The 18058-nt window shown below is 40.4% G+C and overlaps 2 protein-coding genes across 11 annotated transcripts in view; one reads left to right on the top strand and one right to left on the bottom strand.

Moving 5' to 3' along the window:
• Positions 1-11224, top strand: part of LOC133544547 (ATP-dependent RNA helicase DDX3X-like) — a 46881-nt gene extending 35657 nt beyond the window's left edge. For 5 of the 6 annotated variants that reach the window (XM_061890014.1, XM_061890009.1, XM_061890008.1 and 2 more), the window contains 5 exons: positions 1040-1221; positions 1305-1422; positions 1507-1660; positions 1756-1880; positions 6784-11224. In XM_061890014.1, the coding sequence (XP_061745998.1) occupies positions 1040-1221; positions 1305-1422; positions 1507-1660; positions 1756-1880; positions 6784-6863 (659 nt within the window). In that variant the 3' untranslated portion in view covers positions 6864-11224. Of the gene's footprint in view, positions 1-1006; positions 1222-1304; positions 1423-1506; positions 1661-1755; positions 1881-6783 lie in introns of all 6 variants that reach the window. The other variant, XM_061890010.1, reaches the window with a different exon arrangement.
• The window catches only part of LOC133544549 (dTDP-D-glucose 4,6-dehydratase-like), a 26628-nt gene continuing 17607 nt past the window's right edge, over positions 9038-18058 (bottom strand). For 4 of the 5 annotated variants that reach the window (XM_061890018.1, XM_061890019.1, XM_061890020.1 and 1 more), the window contains exons 10-13: positions 17076-17241; positions 16956-17011; positions 12706-12803; positions 9038-12617 (exon numbers count right to left, since the gene is read on the bottom strand). In XM_061890018.1, the coding sequence (XP_061746002.1) occupies positions 12553-12617; positions 12706-12803; positions 16956-17011; positions 17076-17241 (385 nt within the window). In that variant the 3' untranslated portion in view covers positions 9038-12552. Of the gene's footprint in view, positions 12618-12705; positions 12804-16117; positions 16188-16955; positions 17012-17075; positions 17242-18058 lie in introns of those variants that run through there. The other variant, XM_061890022.1, reaches the window with a different exon arrangement.

Here is an 18058-nt window from a genome sequence, read left to right as displayed (position 1 = left end):
AAAAAAAGGCGATTTCAGTGGGAGCGATCCAGATGTTATTAAACACATTTTTCTAGGATAATTCTGGAAAATCCCTTATCTGCCTATTGTGTTGCTAGGGTTTTAGGGAGATTAAGTAGTACCTGAAAGTCGGAGGGTTGTGGCCACGGGTGTGTTGACCGCCAGTGTCTCTGAGGGAAGTCACGTAGCTGCAGCAGGACGGAAGCTCCGCTGATGTCTCCGGTAAGCGCCGACTTATTACCACAATTTTCTCACCGAAAACTGCCGGTTGACCTGTGGTCGAGATCCATGTTCGCTTGACCGCTCTGTTCCATAGTAAAGCTTCACCTTCGGGAATTTTAAACAAGCAAACACTGGCTGTGTTTGTGTGGCTAAAGACTAAAAGCTTCCCACCTCCATCTTTCTACTTTGACTTCTCCATTATTAATTGATCAAATTGCAAAAGATTCAGCAACACAGATGTCCAGAATACTGTGTAATTATGCGATTAAAGCAGACTACTTATAGCTTGGATCGGGCTGGAAAATCATGTCCGCTATAACCCGAGAGGTCAAACGCACGCGTCATCATACCGCGACCTTTTCAACACGACACTTCGCGGGAAATTTAAAATTGCAATTTAGTAAACTAAAAAGGCCGTATTGGCATGTGTTGCAATGTTAATATTTCATCATTGATATATAAACTATCAGACAGCGTGGTCGGTAGTAGTGGGTTTCAGTAGGCCTTTAACTTATTTGGTTAAATAAGATTTAAAAACATCGGCTAATGTCGCACATTTCTTATGGTACGAAACAAAATGCTCAGTTTTATCCGTCCACACTGAAACGTGAGTTTTGCGTCATGGCCAATTATCAAACAGGGGGATAGCGTCATTCACGTCACACCAAACCACAACCGATACATTCGGGTCCTGTGGGAAACACTGAATACATTCTGCCATCTCAGTTTTCAGTTAAATTTCAATGCTCCCACGACAGTGAAATTCTTTGCATGTAATGGTCAGGTATGTCGTGTGTGTCCTCTTTTGGCCGACTAGGAAAGGACTCGCTGACTCTGGTTTTTGTGGAGACCAAAAAAGGAGCTGACGCCTTGGAAGACTTCCTATACCGGGAGGGCTACGCCTGCACCAGTATCCACGGTGACCGCTCCCAGAGGGACCGAGAGGAGGCCCTAAGCCAGTTCCGATCTGGGAAATGCCCCATCTTGGTGGCCACAGCGGTCAGTGACATTTTGATTTTGCAAAAGACGCCACAGAAGAATTATTGTGCTTGTTTTTTTTAAAGTTCTGTTCTTACAACTAGGTTGCAGCCCGTGGTCTTGATATCTCCAACGTGAAACACGTCATTAACTTTGACCTACCAAGCGACATAGAAGAGTATGTCCATCGCATTGGACGCACAGGACGAGTGGGAAACCTGGGTAATTTTGGCCGTTCAGTTGCTGTTTGTTGTGAACAAATGACCACACCCCCAATAGTACAAATTTGGCCTTTCTTTTCTTCAGGACTGGCCACATCCTTCTTTAACGATAAGAACGGGAACATCACTAAAGACCTGCTGGACATCCTGGTGGAAGCCAAACAGGAAGTTCCCTCATGGCTCGAGAGCCTGGCTTACGAGCATCAGCATAAGAGCAGCAACCGTGGACGCTCTAAAAGGTCCGGAAACGCACTTTTTGTTAAAGATTCCATGACGGTGAAAGATTTCCATTTGTGCTTTGGTTGTCTTGTTTGTGTAACGATGGCGTCTGCAGGTTTGCTGGTGGTTTTGGAGCGCGTGACTACCGTCAGACGGCTGCTGGAAGCAACCCAGGAGGCTTTGGAGGCCGGGGCGTTCGCAACCAGGCGGGACACGTCGGAGCTCGCAACTTTGCAGGAGGTACAGGTGTCGGTCGTTTTTAGACATGCGATCAGTATCGGCTGATTTCCGTGAAAAACTATGTGATCTTGCCTTTTTCAAGTAAAATCAAATCAACTTTATTTTCAAAGCACATTTAAAATTTACCACAGGGGTAGCCAAAGTGCTGTACAATAGGCAGGTTAAAATATAACACAAGAAAAAACGAGCCAACGCAACACAGAGTACGATAAAAATAAATAAAACATAGAAACAGGTTCACAGCAGGTGCATTTTGGGACGCCATAGCAGGATGGAGATCACAGTGCTAAATGCCATGGACTAAGAGTGTATTTTTAAGAGCGATTTAAAAACAGGAAGAGGTAAGTCACTCCAGAGCTTGGGAGCAGCAGCGGCGAAAGCTCTGTCACCTCTAAGCTTCAGCCTTGTGTCAGGGACCGTCAACAGCGGCTGATCTTAGGGATTGGGGGGGCAGTAAGGCTGAAGGAGGTCGGAGAGATATGTTGGAGTGAAGTTGTTTAGACATTTGAAAACAATTAGTAGGAGTTTAAAGTTGATTCGGAAGCGCACAGGGAGCCAGTGAAGGGACGCTAGTATAGTGGTGATGTGCTCACGCCTGCGGGTCTGTGTGCCCTATGCTTGCTTTGTTATCGGCTATCTAACCCAGTGGTTCTCAACCTTTTGTCAGTGGTGTACCCCCTGTGAAATTTTTTTAAATTAAAGTGCCCCCTTATCAGAGCAGAGCATTTTTGGTTGAAAAAAAGAGATAAAGAAGTAAAATACAGCACTATGTCATCAGTTTCTGATTTATTAAATTGTATAACAGTGCAATATATTGCTCATTTGTAGTGGTCTTTCGTGAACTATTTGGAAAAATAAATATAAAAATAACTAAAAACTTGTTGGAAAATAAACAAGTGATTCATTTATAAATAAAGATTTCTACACATAGAAGTAATCATCAACTTAAAGTGCCCTCTTTGGGGATTGTAATAGAGATCCATCTGGATTCATGAACTTAAGTCTAAACATTTCTTCACAAAAAAAAAAGAAATCTTTAACATCAATATTTATGGAACATGTCCACAAAAAATCTAGCTGTCAACTCTGAATATTGCATTGTTGCATTTATTTTCACAGTTTATGAACTTACATTCATATTTTGTTGAAATATTATTCAATAAATATATTTATAACGGATTTTTGAATTGTTGCTATTTTTAGAATATTTTTGAAAAATCTCACGTACCCCTTGGTATACCTTCAAGTACCCCCAGGGGTCCGCGTACCTCCATTTGAGAACCACTGATCTAACCGTTTAAAGCGCAAAAAAGGATAAACGTTTTGTCAGAGTTCCTTGAGAGGTAATCAATAATGACTGAAGAGTGCAAGATAATATTTTTTTTTGAAGACAACATATGTACCACACACTCCAGTGCAAGGGAGCAGAGCCAAAGAACGCACAAGTTTGCAGTGACCACTCTGTTAAAGGTTTGTTTGATATACTTTTAACGTTTTGTGTTTCCCATTTAAATATTATCTTGATATTATTTGTATTACTTAAAACAGATTTTTTTCTACAAGTGTTTTTGCAAAGCACCAACTCGGCAAGTCTAAAAATAAATAAAATGTGAGCAAAACCTAAAAAAAGAGTTAAGATTTTACCAAAGGCAACAATCATAAATGAAGCTTTCGGCGCATACACATTGACATATATTTATATATAGTGTGGTAAAGACGGGGAAACATGCTACTCATAAACAGCGTGTGCAACAAACATGACAGACACGAAGTTAAATCATGAAATGCAACCTTCCCCGAGCAAAAATGAGGCATGATTTATCCGAGAGAGTCTTCATACCTATTTCCTTGACGCAGCTACACACAAAGAAGTTGTGACCTCCATGCCTTTCCGAGTTTCTTCATGTTTTGTCCTGTAGAATGACGTCTGGAGCACAATAGTTCGACATGTCTGGGAACACGACCAACTGATAATCCTTGAGATGACTAGACAAATGTGTTTTTTTTATAATGTATAGGAATAGATTCTATTGGATAGTTTGACTGCTTTTTGCAGAAAGATCTAGGCCAGTGGTTCTTAACCTGGGTTCGATCGAACCCCAGGAGTTCAGCGAGGTCAAGGAGGACAGGAGGGGCGGTATACTTTTGTTGGTTGAGTGGCCGTGCCAGCAACGTGAGGGTTCCAGGTTCGATCCCCGCTTCCGCCATCCTAGTCACGGCCGTTGTGTCCTTGGGCAAGACACTTTACCCACCTGCTCCCAACTTAGATATTGGCTTTCACTATGTAAAAGCGCTTTGAGTCACGAGAGAAAAGCGTCATATAAATATAATTCACTTCACTTCAAAACACACCTGACTCTTCGTGTGAATACAAACTTCTCCATATCGGCGTATTGCGGATACGGCAACAGTTGACTGATTTGCAGGTGTGTAATTTGTTGTGAGTTTATGCACTGTGTTGGTTTTGTTGTTTGATCAAGGTGATGTTCATGCACAGTTAATTTTGTGCGCCAGTAAAAAAAACATGGTAACACTTTAGTATGGGGAACATATTCACCATTAATTAGTTTATTTATTAACATGCAAATTAGTAACATATTGGCTCTTAAAGGCCTACTGAAATGAGATTTTCTTATTTAAACAGGGATAGCAGGTCCATTCTATGTGTCATACTTGATCATTTCGCGATATTGCCATATTTTTTCTGAAAGGATTTAGTAGAGAACATCGACAATAAAGTTCGCAACTTTTGGTCGCTCATAAAAAAGCCTTACCTTTACCGGAAGTCGCAGACGATGACGTCACAGGTGTGAGGGCTCCTCACATCCTCACATTGTTTATCATGTGAGCCTCCAGCAGCAAGAGGGATTCGGACCGAGAAAACGACAATTTCCCCATTAATTTGAGCAAGGATGAAAGATTTGTAAATAATGATATTCATAGTGAAGGACTAGGGGAAAAAAAGGCGATTGCATTGGGACGGATTCAGATGTTTTTAGACACATTTATTAGGATAATTCTGGGAAATCCCTTATCTTTCCATTGTGTTGCCAGTGTTTTAATGAGTTAAATAGTACCTGATAGTCGGAGGGGTGTGTCCACGGGTGTCTTGACGCCAGTCTCTGAGGGAAGTAAACGGCAGCTGCATGGACGGCGCTAGCTCCGCTAATCTCCGAAGAGGCGACTTTTTACCACAATTTTCTCACCGAAACCTGCCGGCTGACAAGTGGTCGGGATCCATGTTCGCTTGACTGCTCTGATCCATAGCAAAGCTTCACCTCCGGGAATTTTAAACAGGGAAACACCGTGTGTTTGTGTGGCTAAAGGCTAAAGCTTCCCAACTCCATCTTTCTACTTTGACTTCTCCATTATTAATTGAACAAATTGCAAAAGATTCAGCAACACAGATGTCCAGAATACTGTGTAATTACGCGATGAAAAGAGACGACGTTTAGCCGCAAATGGTGCTGCGCTAATATGTCCCCTGCAACCGGAGACGTCACGCGTACGCGTCATCATTCCACGACGTTTTCAACAAGAAACTCCGCGGGAAATTTAAAATTGTAATTTGGTAAACTAAACCGGCCGTATTGACATGTGTTGCAATGTTAATATTTCATCATTGATATATAAACTATCAGACTGCGTGGTCGGTAGTAGTGGGTTTCAGTAGGCGTTTAACTAGTCATTAAGTACTTATTAATGCCTTACCTTATTATAACCCTTACCCTAACCAAGTAGTTCTCAACCTTTTTTCAGTGATGTACCCCCTGTGAACATGTTTTTAATTCAAGTACCCCCCAATCAGAGCAAAGCATTTTTGGTTGAAAAAAAGATATAAAGTAGTAAAATACAGCACTATGTCATCAGCTTCTGATGTATTAAATTTTATAACAGTGCAAAATATTGCACATTTGTAGTAATCTTTCTTGAACTATTTGGAAAAAAAGATATAAAAACAACTAAAAACTTGTTGAAAAATAAACAAGTGATTAAATTATAAAAAAAGATTTCTACACATAGAAGTAATCATCAACTTAAAGTGCCCTCTTTGGGGATTGTAATAGAAATCCATCTGGATTCATGAACTTCATTCTAAACATTTCTCCACAAAAAAAGAAAACTTTAACATCAACATTTATGGAACATGTCCACAAAAAATCTTGCTGTCAGCACTGAATATTGCATTGTTGCATTTCTTTTCACAGTTTATGAACTTACATTCATATTTTGTTGAAGTATTATTCTATATATATATTTATAAAGGATTTTTTAATTGTTACTATTTTTAGAATATTTTTAAAAAATCTCACGTACCCCTTGGCATACCTTCAAGTAACCCCATTTGAGAAACACTGCCCTAACCAAATAACTCTAAATTAAGTGTTTATTACTTAGAATATGTTTTCCTAGTGTTCAAGTAACTCTAAATTAGGTCTTCGTCACTTAGAATATTATTAAAGTGTTACCAAAAACATATAACTTTGTCTTGAATTTGAATTTTTTTTTTTTTTTTTCCCCCTAAGGGTTCGGTGAATGCGCACATGAAACTGGTCGGGTTCGGTACCTCCAACAAGGTTAAGAACCACTGATCTAGGCCCCTTGCGTACTCTGATAGTGCACAGTAGCCATGTTGGTTTGGTGGCCCACTTTGTTTACTTCCATTCAAAGTCATGGAGTGAATTCAATCTACACTGTGGCGATATCGTAAAGTGAGATTTTGATAGTGTGACATCCCTAGTTACCTTTTGTTCCCTCTGGCCTGTTCTGAAATGTCTATTATAATTCATTCCAACAAGTTATTGGAATCTGCAGCATCAAACACTTATCTGAACACCTCCAGAATAATAGTCCTTATAGTCTTGTTTATAGCGGATCAACATCACCTCTGTCTATCCTGCAGGTGGCTTCGGAACCTTCTACACCAGCGACGGCTATGGCGGCAACTACTCGCACTCTCAAGTTGACTGGTGGGGCAACTAGGTGGTTCTCTCTCTCTCTCTCTCTTCCTCACCTCCCCACTCAACTTTCTTCCTTTCTCAGCTCTGTCTTCTTCACTCCATCTGTGCCCTCCATCAACATTTAGAACCTATGTGCATGCTATTAAGGTATTTATACTCATGATATAGCCCCCCCAACACCACCACATACACCCTTCCATTTCTGGACGATGTAATCTAAATTAATTTCATGGTAAATCTCACAACAGACTACATAGCAAACGGATTCTTCCATTTCATTTGGCTACATTCCCCCTAAGGGGGAATCTTTTCCTTGTGGCACTATTCATATTAGAGTTTTGGCATCATCATGTTTTAGTTCTGCCTTTTAACTCAAAGGCACAGAGGCTTCCTGTGGCTCCATAGCAGCCACCTTTGTGTTACGTGCATGGCCACCTTGCGAGTAGAAACCACAGCATGGAGACATGAAACTAAGTCAGGCTTAGGAACTGGCTGAGGCCACCATCTGGAAGATAATCTACCATTTTTTTAAAACTTTTTTTTAATTTCTTTTTTTAAAAGTGCAGATGTACAGATGTCTTAGAATGATGTCTAAGACCCAATAAACTCTTGAGATGGAATTTAGTAACCAAGCAAGCATTTTTTGCCCATCACTTGAAAATGTTAGCAAACCGAATGATAGGACTTAGGGTGATAAAAAAAAAAAAAAAACAACAGATAATTTGTTTCTGCACTGTGCCTTCAAGATTTCATTCTGTTCTGCAACTAAAACCTATATTTAACGTCACATATCGGTTCCAACATGTTCTCTTGAGTTCTCTTTGGAAGGAAACAAGCTAGACTTGAGCTAAATCAAACCTTGGCAAAACTAAACAAAAAAACAACAAAAAACCTAAAACTGCGCCGAACAAACTCCGTGATCCAGTTCCCAAAAGCATAAAACCTCCTGCTGCAGGATTTGTGCTTTTAGAAACCTGTTGGGATGTCAGTCCTGCAGCTCTGCTGTGAGCTTGGAGTCAGGTTCCTCGCATCGTTGCCAAAAAGTTGGGTTTTCGCGAACCGGGCCACTGAGGGGGAGTCGGGCTTAGCAGTGCAAATCTGACCTTGTCGCTGCTGCGGTGTTCAATTCCGTCCATCAGTGCCTGCGTTTGTCGGGAACCTGACTCCTCCTCCACACACAAACTTGGAAACCCTTGTCGGCCAAACAAATCTTTCAAGGAGAAACACAACCTAAAAGACTCAAAGAGATCTAAAATTCCTTGCTCACTCTATCCTGGAGAGTCACATAAAGAGTTTTCTCTTCAGAAAACAAAGTCATTCCAGTATTGCTTTGGGTGTTTTGGGTCCGTCTTGGTCGGGGATGAACGCACACGTCGGGCCTAAGTGCTTTCAGGCAGGCCGATAAAGTTTGTTTACATTTGGAGGTTTGAGATTGGCACGGACCGTGGTTTCTTTCCAACCACACCATGACGACGTTCTAGTCCTGCTGCGGACCCTGGCCAAGTCCCCGTGCATTCCGAGCGTGAAGTCATCTAAAGATCTTAAGCGAACGATCATGTAGGTGATATGTAAATAGTAGAGCTCTATTTAAGATACAAAGATAAGAAGAGGAGGTGAAACATGCTACATCACTTTCGGACCAGACATTTGATTCCTAACGTTCTCAGAAAATTGCCCGCTGGCTTTGATTGGAAGAGCCAGGCTGTGGACCAAGACAATAGGGCATATGCAAGTGTTGTTGTTTTTTTTTGGTCAAGCAATTCTTTTAGAAATGCAAAGCAAGTATCGCGATTCCCGAGCAGGTTTTAGTTTGGCTCCCCCGTCCCCTGTGTATTTTAACAAAAATTTAAAAGTGCATTTCAATAGGAGAATGAGTTTGTTGGAAGATTTGTGAACATTTAAAAAACCAGTACAAAGCAGCGGTTGTTTAACTGTAGGAGCTGGTCATGTACCTGCAAACAAAATGATGGACAGACTCTCCATCTGTGTGGTGTTAGTTTTTTTCTCACAGAAAACTCTTTCTTTTTGTCCTCGTGGTTTGATGCAGATGAAACGAACAATGGCGACCGGAACTGTGTTGGGTTTGGATAATGCTGAACGCTCGACACTAAGTAGACGATGCAAATGACAATCTGTTGTCGAGGACTTCAATCTTTGTTTGATCGATTGCACTTTCCCCACATTTTTGGGTACACCTTCACTTTTTAAGGCCGATGCACACGTCAGTTCCTGTACCCCGAAATCCCGACTTCTTCCCCTCATACAGAGCTCGTTCAACAGAGACCCTTTTCGTGGCTTGCTTGCGCTTTGCCATCACAAACTCCTCGGTGCCTTGCGATGACTCCGTAGAGACTGAAGAGTGTGTGTGTGTGTGTTGTAAAGGCTGCGTTTTTCGTTTCACACAGTTGTTCCTTTTCGGATTGCTTCAGCTGCTGGTTTGATGTCTCAGAAACCTGCAACTTCAACACTGTTCCTTCCTTGCAGGTTAGCCTGCTATTCTTAGCATTTCACTCCGAGCACTTATGGACGTGCCAATTGCACAGTCGCTCGCGTGTAGCCGAGGGCTCTGTTGTCGTTTTATCCCCCCCGTGTCTGTAATCGCCATTTGGTGGTAAGAGTGTGGTCCATTGCAATTCATGATACGCCTCAGTTTGTTCTCAACCTTTTGATGCCTTAAATTCAAGAGGGATCTAATACAAGTGGTGGTTGCACTTTATACAGTGGAACCATGACGTTGGCTGCGTCTGGCACCACCGAGGCAGAGAACCCAACGCTTCTGTGGTAACGAGGAACGATTTAATGGTGCTAAGCTCCCTTTGCTGCGGCCCTCAGGCCTTTCTGTTTGTAGAGACTGAGAATCCTACTTAGTTTTACCGGGAAGAAGAAGAAAAACAACAAAAAACTTCCGACAAATCCTGTAGCAGAGTTCCTTCAACGCCTCTGAAGAGGTGCGTATGAGTGAATGTTTTAGTCGTGAAAGAACGACTCTTTCATAGTGACGTGTGTGCGAAAGGATGCGAGTCGCCCACCGGTTTGAGTTGTAGTTAATTAACAATGGCAAGATCCAGCTGTTTGCACCCAGAGTTCTCGAGTCTACGATCGCGCTGCTAGTTTGTGTAATTTATCAGACATTTTTGAGAAATATTTATTTTTATAAGCCTAGTTCAAATGTTTAAAGAAAAAAAACAAAAAAAAATATAACAAGTGACTTGACCAAAAGACAGTGAACAAAAACACTGGCACATGAATGTTGAATGTCATCGGTGTGAGTGGAAATTTCTATTTTTCTGGGGTAGTGTGAGCTTTTTAATAACCGTGTAAGCGGGTTTCTCTGACTATGTCATATCACAAACTGTTACAGACTCGGCATCAGCTGATGTGACATATGGAGAGAGGCCGATTACCTTGAAAGTCTCATTGGACTCTTATCAGATCCACAGACCTGTTTATAAACAGGTTCAGATACCAATCATATGATATAATAATAATAATAATAATACACTGTTAGCAGCCATTTGCAATTGGCCAAAACAATAATAATTTGAGATAATTCCACCAAATATGCCAAGGTTTGGATTAAATTGTAAGAATCAAAAACCATTTTGTAAAAAAAACAAACATGCAGTAAGAAAAAAAAAAAAAAGTGTCCAGATTCGCTCCAAGTCAGTTTTTTTGTTGTTGTTCATTTGTTTTGACACTTTTCCTTCCTATTACTACCCTTCGTGTGATTGTCTATTAGCAAGTGGGGGTGTTCAAAGTCTATAACACAGAGTTACCTGTGGTTCTATTGCTATGTTGTTGTGATCTGCATATTTTCAGGCACAGCGCTCACAGCTGAGCGTCCGGCCAGTCAGACAAAATTAAATTGGCAAACGACAGTCAAAATGTCTCGTTTGCCGTTTTTTACCGTTGTAGCTCTTCTGTCGCTGCGGCCCAGAATGCAATACGGCCACAGCGCAATATGTCGGGGAGAAGTCTCCCTTTGCAGCCTTTTGTACTCCAAATGTTTGCAAACATGCTGGCCCTTTAAGTTGTTTGTAAGAGGCAATCTGGAGAGAAACACAAATAGCTACAACAAGCAGACAGAGGTGAAGTGGCGACAACAAATACTTTTTGGTGTTATCTCGCCTTTTTTTTTTTTTTTGTAAATTTGTGGCGTTTGCGAAACTATGTCGCATGAAGCCTGTTGTCGCCTTCAGTGACTGGCCAGACAGTTCAGCGTGGACACACAGCGCCACCAGCCTGCTAGTTAGTATTTGCTTTATGTATTAGTTTAGCAGTTGTGCACGAAGAGGAGCACTACACTGAGGAGAAAAAAACAAAAACAATATTGTGCATCCGTTGTGATTTTACCACAATTAAAGGTTTGGATTTGCAAAACTATCCCGCATCCTTTTTAATTCCAACAGAAACATTCAGACATTGAAGGACCTTACTTCATTCGCAGTAAAATACAGTATAATCTGTTAAGTTTGGTACCTGAGCTGGAGTTAAAGTGCAGTTATGTTCAGTGGGGCAAAAAAGTATTTAGTCAGCCACCGATTGTGCAAGTTCTCCCACTTAAAATGATGACAGAGGTCTGTAATTTTCATCATAGGTACACTTCAACTGTGAGAGACAGAATGTGGAAAAAAAATCCAGGAATTCACATTGTAGGAATTTTAAATAATTTATTTGTAAATTATGGTGGAAAATAAATATTTCGTCAACCATTCAAAGCTCTCATTGATGGAAGGAGATTTCTCACGATACATGGCCCCATTCATTCTTTCCTTATCACGGATCAAAACAGCCCCAAAGCATGATGTTTCCACCCCCATGCTTCACAGTAGGTGTGGTGTTCTTGGGATGCAACTCAGTATTCTTCTTCCTCCAAACACGACGAGTTGTGTTTATACCAAAATGGATATATGGATGATACAGCAGAGGATTGGGAGAATGTCATGTGGTCAGATGAAACCAAAATAGAACTTTTTAGTATAAACTCAACTCGTCGTGTTTGGAGGAAGAAGAATACTGAGTTGCATCCCAAGAACACCACACCTACTGTGAAGCATGGGGGTGGAAACATCATGCTTTGGGGCTGTTTTTCTGCTAAGGGGACAGGACGATTGATCCGTGTTAAGGAAAGAATGAATGGGGCCATGTATCGTGAGATTTTGAGCCAAAACCTCCTTCCATCAGTGAGAGCTTTGAATGGTTGACCAAATACTTATTTTCCACCATAATTTACAAAAAAATTATTTAAAATTCCTGCAATGTGAATTCCTGGATGTTTTTTTCACATTCTGTCTCTCACAGTTGAAGTGTACCTATGATGAAAATTACAGACCTCTGTCATCATTTTAAGTGGGAGAACTTGCACAATCGGTGGCTGACTAAATACTTTTTTGCCCCACTGTATGTCGCTTTGGTCAGGTGATTGTACAGTAATGTGTAAACTGTGCCTACTGTACATAAAGTGCTTTTCCAGCTGGTACATCTTCCCTCATTCTTCACCTAAATAGATAAAAATAGTATTGTCTATAAAATGATTATAAGTACATCTCTGCATAACATTGTGTCATTTTTAACATTAAAGAAAACACACCAATCTTTCCCCATAGTCACAGTGAAGCCAAGTACGTAAAAAAATGAAATAAAAATGTTTCCAGAGATTACACACGCCGCCGCCCTTTGAGAAAGACTGCTGGAGGGGAAAGATGAGTCCTCTATTTGTAAGCCTTGTCCTCTGCTGCGTCTGACCAGAAGTCCTGGTTGTCCTGGTACCATTTGACTAAAATAACACACACCAGACGGGCAAATATTAATGACCTGGTTGTATAGGTCTGTGTGTGCTCAACATATATGTGTGTGTGTTGTACCAGTTTTTCTGATGCCATCAGACCACGGCACGTTTTCTCGCCAACCTAACCGCTGCAGCTTCTCACAGCTGATAGGGTAGCGGATGTCCACACTGGGTCTGCAGAGCATTGGATAGTAATATGATGCTTATGTGCTGAAAATCCATTTTTTTCTGTTAATTAAAGGTACAATTATCTTAAAAAGTGCAAAACTATGAATAAGAACCAGTGAGCCAATAAAAGAAACACTGCAAGCCAATAATTGTCACATAGTAGTGAATATGGAACTCTTGACAATTATGTGACGCACCAAATAAATTGCTGACTTTGCCAAACTGCTGCTGATCTACAGCAGGGGTCACCAACGTGGTGCCCGTAAGGAACAGATGAGTCGCCGCTGGCCTGTTCTAAAAATAGCTCAAATAGCAGCACTTACCAGTGAGCTGCCTCTATTTTTAAAATTGTATTTTATTTACTTGCAGGCTGGTCTCGCTTTGCTCGACATTTTTAATTCTAAGAGAGACAAAACTCAAATAGAATTTGAAAATCCAAGAAAATATTTTAAAGACTTGGTCTTCATTTGTTTAAATAAATTAATTTATATTTTTACTTTGCTTCTAATAACTTTCATAAAGACAATTTTAGAGAAAAAATACAACCTTGAAAATTATTTTAGGATTTTTAAACATATACCTTTTTACCTTTTGAATTCTTTCCTCTTCTTTCCTGACAATTTAAAACAATGTTGAAGTATTTTTTATTTTTTATTGTAAAGAATTATAAACACATTTTAATTTAATTCTTTATTTTACTTTCTGCTTTTTCAACAAAGAATATTTGTGAAATATTTTTTCAAACTTATGATTAAAATTCCCAAAAATTATTCTGGCAAATCTAGAAAATCTGTAGAATGAAATTTAAATCGTATTTCAAAGTTTTTGGAATTTCTTTTAAAATTTTTGTTCTGGAAAATCTAGAAGAAATAATGATGTGTCTTTGTTAGAAATATAGCTTGGTCCAATTTGTTATATATTCTAACAAAGCGCAGATTGGATTTTAACCTATTTAAAAAAATGTCCTCAAAATTCTAAAATGAATCTTAATCAGGAAAAATTACTAATGATGTTCCATAAATTTTTTTTTTTTTTTTTTGAAAAATATTTGAATTACCTAGTTTTTCTCAAATTTTTTCGGTTGAATTTTGAATTTTAAAGAGTCGAAATTGAAGATAAACTGTTTCTAAATTTAATTTTCTTTTTTTTCGTGTTTTCTCCTCTTTTTTTAAACCGTTCAATAAGTGTTTTTTCATCATTTATTCTCTACAAAAAACCTTCCGTAAAAGGAAAAAAAATGTATGACGGAATGACAGACAGAAATACCCATTTTTTTATATTCATACATTTATTTCTTAAGGGTAAATTGAGCAAATTGGTTATTTCTGGCAATTTATTTAAGTGTGTATCAAACTGGTAGCCCTTCGCATAAATCAGTACCCAAGAAGTAGCTCTTGGTTTCAAAAAGGTTGGTGACCCCTGCTCTACAGTAAAGCGATCAAGGGACAAGTGTGAAATATTGAAGTCTGTCAATTAAAAAAAGGATGCAAAGGCCAAACCGTCGAAACTTATAAATATGACAGTTACCAATTTCGGTTTTATTGAGAACGATAACAAAAGGCCAAAAAGTGACTAACGCTGTTGCACTTTTCTGACAGTCATTTTAGTGCGAGACCGTATTAAGTAATAATTACAGCAGGTGTGTGCGCACACGCAGTGCATCCGGTAAGTATTCACATCACTTTACTTCTTCTACATTTTATGTTACAGCCTTATTCCAAAATGTAATACGTTCATTTTTGTCCTCACATTTCTATAGACAATACCTCATAATGAACATGTGAATGTTTTTTTTTTTTTTAGTTTCCAAATTCATTAAAGAAAAACTAAAAAATCTCATGTACATAACTTTTCACAGCCTTTGCGCAATACCTTGTTGATGCACCTTTGGCCGCAATTATAGCCTCAAGTCTTTCTGAATAGGATGCCACAAGTTTTGCACACTTATTTTTGTGCAGTTTTACCTATTCCTCTTTGCAGTACCTCAAGCTCCATCAGGTTGGATTGGAAGTAATGTTTCTCATCCAGGATGTTTCTGTACATTGCTGCATTTATCTTTCCCTCTATCCTGACTACCATATTTCCTTGAATTGCCGCCGGGCATTTAGTATGCGCTTGCCTTGAATTACTGCCGGGTCAAACTCGCTTCCCAAAATAATTAGCGCATTCTTAGTATTACCGCCTGGTCAAACTCGTGACGTCACGAGTGACACTTCCCCTGTCATCATTTTCAAAATGAAGGAGGCTGATTTAAATACTGGTAATTTGAAATTGCATAAAGGGAAGAAGATTAAGAGCTGTGCAGTAGGATTTAAGGTCCAAGCTATTAAATACCGGTAAGTTAAAAAGAACAGTAAGCAGCTATGTTTTATTAATATACCTGTGGAGCCGACGGTCCGACAGACAGGCAGGGCACGCTCAAGATGGCAGCGAGCGAGCGGAGAGGAGGAGCGGAAGAGTGACCTGGACTGAGGTTTTATTGAAAAATAAACAGAAAAACTGCTAAAGCCATGTCCTTCCTTGGTGGTCCTGGGAACCCGCAAGACAACGGCTTGAGACCGTCACAATACCGTAGCTGCGTCTGTCATTAAATGACTCCCCCTGCTGGTGTTAGAGGGCGCTAGTGATCCTTCTTGCGACTACTGGGCGGCAGAAGAAATGAAATGAGTGACGTGATATGTGCTGGAAGAGGTAATAACGGAAGATCTCCTTTGAGACTTTTAAAACTGAAGAAAGATAAGACTTTTATAAACAAGTTATCGATGCTTTTGATCAGAAGGAGCTGGCAAGGACTATATAAGTAAAGGTAAGACCATAATAACTTTTTTTTAATTAAATGTGTTTTTCATGATGGTATTCTTACATCACACTCAAATTTTTACTGCATGCCTTTGGTAAGTGCCGGAGTGAGAAGAGGTTTTCAATTAAATAGCGCCCTGGCGGCAATTCAAGGAAATACGGTAGTCTCCCAGTTCCTGCCCATGAAGAACAACCCCACAGCATGATGCTGCCACCACCATGCTTTACTGTAGAGATGATATTGGCCTGGTTTCCTCCAAACATGACGCCTGACATTCACAACAAAGAGTTAAATTTTTTTCTCATCAGACCAGTGAATTTTGTTTCTCATTCAGGTGCATTGTGGCAAACTTCTCCTAAAAAAATGGCTCTATCTATAGCATACAGGCCTGATTGGTGGATTGATGCAGAGATGGTTGTCCTTCCAGAAGGTTCTCTTCTCTCCTCAGAGGAATACTGTAGCTCTGAAAGAATGACTATTGGGTTCTTGGTCACCTCCCTGACTAGACTTAAGATGAATGCAACAATGTGCAGAGTCATCCTGGATGAAAACTAACGCTTCCCATCCAATTTGAAGGAGCTTGAGAGGTCCTGCGAAGAGGAATGGACGAAACTGCCCAAAGATAGGTATGGCAAGCTTGTGGCATCCTATTCAAAAAGACTTGTGGCTGTAATTGCTGCCAAAGGTGCATCGGGGGACGACGTGGCGAAGTTGGTAGAGTGGCTGTGCCAGCAATCTGAGGGTTACTGGTTCAATCCCCACCTTCTACCATCCTAGTCACGTCCGTTGTGTCCTTGAGCAAGACACTTCACCCTTGCTCCTGATGGGTTCTGGTTAGCGCCTTGCATGGCAGCTCCCGCCATTAGTGTGTGTGAATGTGGAAATAGTGTCAAAGCGCTTTGGGCTCCTTAAAAAGGGGTAGAAAAGTGCTATACAAGTACAACCATTTTCCATTTATTTTTACCATCAACAAAATATTGAGCAAAGGAGCTGGAAATAATTATTTACATGTGATTTTTAATTATTACATTTGCGATATAAAACAAGAACCTTTTTTACATTGTCACTAGAAGGTATTGTGTGTCAAATTTTGAAACAAAATTGAATGTATTCCCTTTTTGGAATAGGACTAACAAGCCAAAAATATTCCAGGATGACATTCTGATGATACAATTGTATTTGTTTCCTGGTAATTTGGTCTGTTTTTTTGTTAAAGTTAATTTAAATGATTAAAGTGAGTTGTAACCTCATTAATTATTCCAAATTCAGAAGTGTGACTAAAATGATTTGAAAATGTAATCATTCGACAGCAGTTAAGGTGTAAATGCGAATAAATGGAAGAGTAAATCCACCCTCACCTGTCTGGCACGTACTCAAACCAGTCGTTCACCTCCACATCTGGCACGTTCCTCACCTTTAAAAACACAAGCACCGCTGATTTAGTCATCTGCCGTGTGGCGTTAATGCCATTAACTCACCATCCTAATAAGCTCCTTGGCCAGTTGCAGTATGCCAATCTCAGAACTTCCACCTACGTTGTAGACTTCTCCCTTCACGCCTTTCTCCATTAGCAGCAGGAAGGCGTTAACCACATCGTCGACGTACATGAAATGGCGGGACTTCGGGACGGTTCCCGCAATGGTGCTGCGGCACAAAAGAAACATCAAGCTATAAGACGAAGGCACTGTTCAACGTAACCTTTAAAGGCCTACTGAAACCCACTACTACCGACCACGCAGTCTGATAGTTTATATATCAATGATGAAATATTAACATTGCAACGCATGCCAATACGGCCGGTTTAGTTTACTAAATTGCAATTTTCAATTTCGCGTGAAGTATCCTGTTGAAAATGTCGGTATGATGACGCGTGCGCGTGACGTCTCTGATTGTAGCGGACATTATTTTCCAGCCCGGTCTCAGCTATAAGTCGTCTGCTTTAATCGCATAATCACACAGTATTCTGGACATCTGTGTTACTGAATCTTTTGCAATTTGTTCAATTAATAATGGAGACGTCAAAGAAGAAAGATGTAGGTGCGAAGCGGTGTATTGCGGCTGCCTTTAGCAACACAAACACAGTCGGTCTTTCCTTTTTTACATTCCCGAAGGTGAAGCTTTACTATGGAACAGAGCGGTCAAGCGAACATGGTTCCCTACCACATGTCAACCGGCAGGCTTCGATGAGAAAATTGTGGTAATAAGTCGGCTCTTACCGTAGACATGAGCGGATAGCTTGCAACGTTCTCCATGCACCTGTCAAAGAGGCAGCTGCGGACTCTCTTGCCTCCTCCGACCGGCCTCCCCCGAACGTGGAATGCTTCCACCGTGTAGGAGGGACAAAAAAAATTCAGCCTGGTCCCAACGGCTTCTTTTGCTTCGCCTCGTCGAGAAACGTGGCTTCCCTCAGAGACACTGGCGGTCACCACACCCGTTGCCACACCCCTCCGACTTTCAGATT

The sequence above is a fragment of the Nerophis ophidion genome, linkage group LG27, assembly GCF_033978795.1.
Source record: "Nerophis ophidion isolate RoL-2023_Sa linkage group LG27, RoL_Noph_v1.0, whole genome shotgun sequence".
Lineage (NCBI taxonomy): Eukaryota > Metazoa > Chordata > Actinopteri > Syngnathiformes > Syngnathidae > Nerophis > Nerophis ophidion.
The sequence above is the reverse complement of the archived record's forward strand: the minus strand, read 5'-3'. Positions and strand labels throughout refer to the sequence as shown.